At 35.5% G+C, this 5,307-nt stretch overlaps 1 protein-coding gene across 2 annotated transcripts; it reads right to left on the bottom strand.

Moving 5' to 3' along the window:
- Nucleotides 1–483: 483 nt before the first annotated feature.
- LOC103398930 (tumor necrosis factor receptor superfamily member 26-like) lies at nt 484–3,733 on the bottom strand. 2 transcript variants are annotated; one of them, XM_025053889.1, is made up of 6 exons: nt 3,576–3,733; nt 2,555–2,699; nt 2,093–2,251; nt 1,854–1,965; nt 1,626–1,717; nt 484–832 (listed from the first exon to the last, which is right to left on the bottom strand). In XM_025053889.1, exons 1-6 carry the CDS (start codon nt 3,591–3,593, stop codon nt 723–725), a joined length of 636 nt encoding a protein of 211 aa, XP_024909657.1. In that variant the 5' UTR covers nt 3,594–3,733; the 3' UTR covers nt 484–722. The 2 variants fall into 2 exon arrangements, with proteins under 2 accessions (XP_024909657.1, XP_008335910.2); XM_008337688.3 differs by having other exon boundaries at nt 487–832; nt 2,093–2,224.
- Between the last annotated feature and the right edge of the window lie 1,574 nt (nt 3,734–5,307).

Here is a 5,307-nt window from a genome sequence, read left to right as displayed (position 1 = left end):
GGCAACCAGGTTTAAAACATCCAGCACTGCACTGCTTTTCATTCCCCCCAAATTCAATATTGGTTTAGAGAACCTCTGAATTGACTCAAGCCCCTTGTGTTGAAGTTCAGTGCTGAGCAGCGTCCCTTGCTGCTGGAGAGGGGCACCTACATAACCACTTTGTGCACTGACCAGGAGCTTGCTTCTACTCCATTAGTTGGCAGTGCCTTGGTCCTGCCATGAGCAGTTCGTCATTAAGATTATGTGAGAGCTGCTGTGCCTTTATCTATTTATTTATTATAACTACAGGAGTGTGAGATGTTAATGGTTGTCTGCCTATTGTTTACCTTTTGCATTTGCAGCTTTTTGATGTTAATTGACTAAAGTGTTTAATTCAGCTGTTCCTTGGTTGTTTATTTCTAATGGCATGTAGATAATTATGTTATTCTGATTCTGACCAATGTCTCCCAGTGATGTAGATAATTATGTTATTCTGATTCTGTCTCCCAGTGGCCAAAAGCTATAAATACCAGCAAATTATACCATACTATCAACCAAACCATCTTTACACTTTTTTGTGTATTCCTACTTGTTACTGAATTGATATTGAAGGATTTGATCAATATTGAATAAAATGTACAGTGAGGTTGTACTGTGACCTACAGAATTGAAATGGATTTGAAATGTGAGATTCTTAGCAGCCTTAATATCAGCATGTGCACATGTACAATAATACATGGATTTTACGTACCTGGCTTGCTGTGTCTTCTCTTCCACCAGCATAATGCACACACCACGACAACAATGAAACCAGCAGAAAGCAGCAAAGCTGCTATAATCATAGCACTGCTGTCTGATTAAAAAGAAAAGGAAACAAATATCTCAAATGAAGGCCACAAAACAGTATAAGCACAAAGACTGTACTACTGCAACCAACAAAACCAGCACAGTCACAAAAAAAAAACCTAAATATTATCACTTTATCAGGATTATTTAAAACACAAATAATTTTAGTTGAGACAATGACATCTCCTAATTAGAAAAGGTGTGCCTTAGCCTAATGATCTGAGTGTGGATGTTAATTACATTACAACAGCTAGTACTGGGAACAGGAAACAGAAATAGCAACTGAATTTCCACCACAGAAACTAGCCATTTTTGACATGTCTTCATGTAAACAAATCAAACATTTTTAGTAAGCACTGGCAAATTAACCAACACGTCAACTTGTTCCCATCAGAGAAGGTAATCATTAATATCAACAACAGATTCTGCAAAGCTACAGACACATATCAATTGAGTTCTCTGTCTGTTGTTTAGAAAAGGTGATTTCAGGCATGTATGTTTAAGCTAACAAAACAACAAACTTAAACACATGCAAAATCACATAGTCATGGGAAAAGAGTCAGACTGACGAATGTTAAGCAACTACTCCGAGTCAATATCTCATCAATGTCACTATACTGTTACTGCTGACTTTAGACTATTGATTTTGGCTGTCTTTGATTTTGTTTTGTTTTTTTGGAAAAGGTTTCTTTATTAGATATACTCTTATTTGGTTGTAGAAACTACTGCATTCTGCAAATTATATTAAGCGATGACTAGTGTCTCTTTTAAAGCTAACGATTTTGGAGCTTTCATTGCACCTGAGGAAATGTCCGACTTTTGCTGGATTTTCTTGCACTTAGTGTTGGTGGTGGCAGTACAGTTCCTCACTATCTCTTCATCTTTTTCACACCTAGTTGGGAGAGAGACACAAGAACAAAAGTTAAGATATGAAGGAGCTAAAGAGACAGGAAGACCAGCTGCTCAAATTAACTAATTGTTTATCATCACCAAATATAAATTAAACAGAATGAATCAAATAAACTCACCTCAAACATTTCTTGCACACCTCACATGGCTGATCAGGGGAACAGAACTTTCCTAATCGGCACTGACATTCTGTGTCTTGAGTGGATGAACATTTCCTTACAATTTCCTGATCTGAGGTGTGGGAAAAGGAATGCTTGTTAGATCTCAGTTAATGCTGTGAGCACTTTAAAAAATATATTGATTTTGCTTCCTCCACAGCGAGTCCAAACAATACTGCAGTGGTGTTGAGCAGAATTACCTGAGCGACATGTCGTGCACTTCCAACACTCTGTGAAACCATTCATGTGTTCAATAAATGTGGCTCCATAGTCGCATTCTTCGCATACTCCTTTGTTGTGTGGTTTGGTGCAGTGTAATTTCACATGTGTACCTGGTGACCATACACAAAACTGAATTTCTGAAAACCCAGAATACAATTGCTGTAATAGTAAGGCAGGCAATGTAAGTTGTAGGTATGGTTAAAAAATGTTCTCACTTTTTTATACCTAGTTTAAAATGTGATCTTTTGAACCATTTAAACCCCCCAGATCCACCCAGGCCCACTCAGCAAAACTGGTTTAGAACCCCCGCTGGATTAGATAAGACTTTATTGAACCCCCTTCGGAAATTCCATTGTTACAGCAGCTGGGTAGACACATTCAATACATTTACCCACTCTCCTCTATCATTGTACTGATTAGCATCATTTTGAGTATCTTACCAGCAGGACAGAGAAGGCAACAGATGTCACTATGTTTGTACTCCAGGCCATCAGTGCAGTGAGCAATGCGTTGAGTTCTGTTATTTCCAAAGTCTAGACGAGGAAGGGCCGTTGTGGATGCGAAAGCAGCAATCAGAGATATAGTCTATTAAAAGGAAATACATCCATTTAAAAATAAATACTTTTTAGTTATTTGCAGACTTAGCCATAGTTCTTAAATATTTAAATCCCACATTTACCAAAGATGATGACTTTAAAGTACAATATGATTATTGCTATGAAAAGTTGGATTAGTTTAAGTGAAAAATCAGACACACTATTTTGTTAAATGAAATATTAACTGATGATAGCATTAATCCCTTTGAAAGAGCCACTCCCTTTTTATCAGAAAAGACTTGTTTACCAAGTTAAATTGAAAGGAAAATGTTTTGGTCATCAGTCAAACACTTCATAAAAGATATGAACGACAAATGATGTAACTCTGAATTGAAATTTAAATGATAATTTCTAAATAAAAGATATGAACGACAAATGATGTACCTTGTGCCAGTGAGTTGCCAAAAAACACTTGCAATGGAATTTGTGATAAATACTCTGAATTGAAATTTAAATGATAATTTCTAATACAGTGTGCTTTAAGATGGAGACATATAAAATAAGGCCAAGCGATAAAGTTTTCTCAGCTAACGTTAGTTAATGTTAGCTGAGAAAACTTTCTAAGGGTGACCTACTTATTAAAGATTATAATGCAAGGTCTCTCTCATACACAAACACCTTCCGAGAGAGGTTAAGAGGAATTTCACACTTCTCTTTACGCACATGGGTGACAGAATGCGTAGTGGGGAGAAAGTCTCCACGTTTAAATTATTAAAATTAGCTTAAAAGAAAGATAGAAGACGAAGTAAAAAAGAAGCCATCCATTATCTCGACATTAAACCCCACACTAACCCAGAAATGATCGGTGTCACAGAACTTTTTTTTCTGTTTCACGCTTCTCTATAAAGGGGAAAAAAGTACTTACCATAAACAACATTTCCATGCTTCAGTTTATAATTTGAAAAACGCGTTCTTTAAGTTTCTCCATGCGATATAATACCGGGACCGAAAACATGTCTCCAGCCTCTTTAAAGGAAAGACTTCGGTCACAGGTGTAAAATAACTATGAACAAAAAAGTTTGCCCCTCCGCCCCATATGGGCGGGGCATATGTCAATGACGTATATATAGTTGTTGCGTGGTCCAATGAGATACGCATTAAACTCGAATTACCGCATCATGAACAGGAAGTGCGTTAGTGATCAGTAGCTGCTAGTTACGGGAAGATCGATTCTTTTTACTGATTCGCATCTTTGACTCTCGAACTGTAAAATAGACGAGTCGTGAACGAATCTTGAACGAATAATTTCATTCGTTTTATAGCAGGTGGCGCTTTAGCCCTATTGTGGGCGTTGTAAAAAAGGCTGCGGTTCTTCGACACTAAATACTAAAGGCAAGATGGTTTAAAAAGTACACAAAATACCATAATCAATTAAACTATGAGTGAGTGATTTGTGAGTCACGGCGAGTCACGGATCTTTCATATGAAAGATTCGTTCATTTTGAACGAATCACTCGCGAACGACACCTCACTAGTAGCTGCATTAAACTCAATAAGCTGAGGAAAGACAGCCTTGACTGAGTGGAACGAATAGTCCCAAATAAAGTTAAAATAACATCTGAAAAATATTAAACTAGGCAAAAAGTATAACTGTAATAACTGTAATGCGCTCAAAAACAGAAAACTGATCATTTAAATAATTAAAATGAATGATAAAATGCAAAGTAATGTTATAAATTCTAAGGACTTCAGAAATCAATCTTGTTTTATATATATATGTATATATATAACAAATGTAGTGTAATAATATATATGTATATATATAACAAATGTAATGTAATATTCCCCGCCTTTTTTTTTTCTTTTTTTTTTTGTCAGTTTCATTTACTTGGTTCTGTTCGAAACCCACTTGTCTGTGCCACAAACCTCAGTTGTAATCCATAATACGTTTTATGGTTTGCTGTGTCACATTACAATTAAAAATACAGTACACACATTGAGGTAAAAACGTATTAAAATCTGATGGTTAGGTCAGATGTATAGTGTAACTATTTTTGGATAGATCTCGCAGACACTTATCATGGATCATTTATAATAATCTCCAAAGGGCTTGAGTTTCAGTCTCCTAGTATATGGTTCAAATGTTTTTTTACTTTGTACTGTGACATAAAAAGAGAGTCATCTTGCTAAATTGTTTTCAACATGATTTACATCAAACGTTCTTTTCTAAAGCACTGTTGTGACTGTATACTTAGGACATGTCTTTAAACTTGATTAGAAACTTGAAACTTCATTTCTGCTACATGTGTCAGTTTAACATTATCTCGGGAGCTTCTGTTTGCAACTTATAGATATGTAGCTCAGTAGGAAGGGGAGGTGTCAAAACTAGGACTTAGAAATAGCTCATCTAATTTTTAGTTATGGGATTACAATATATTTGGCTTGTTTTTGTTTGTTTGTTTTATTTCTGATAGTTTTTATATAATGTTTTGCTTTAAAAAATATAACAACTTTTGGCTGTATTAGTTTTATTATTTGTTATTACTAGTTACTTGTGTGGTGAGTTGAGATGTGATCTGTTGAGATAAAAGTTGTTTTTTTAACAATGTTTCGACTGACATTATGTTTTGTAGTTGTTGTTACTTGTACTTAATCAC

The sequence above is a fragment of the Cynoglossus semilaevis genome, unplaced genomic scaffold (assembly GCF_000523025.1).
Source record: "Cynoglossus semilaevis isolate Cse_v1.0 unplaced genomic scaffold, Cse_v1.0 scaffold278, whole genome shotgun sequence".
Lineage (NCBI taxonomy): Eukaryota > Metazoa > Chordata > Actinopteri > Pleuronectiformes > Cynoglossidae > Cynoglossus > Cynoglossus semilaevis.
The sequence above is the reverse complement of the archived record's forward strand: the minus strand, read 5'-3'. Positions and strand labels throughout refer to the sequence as shown.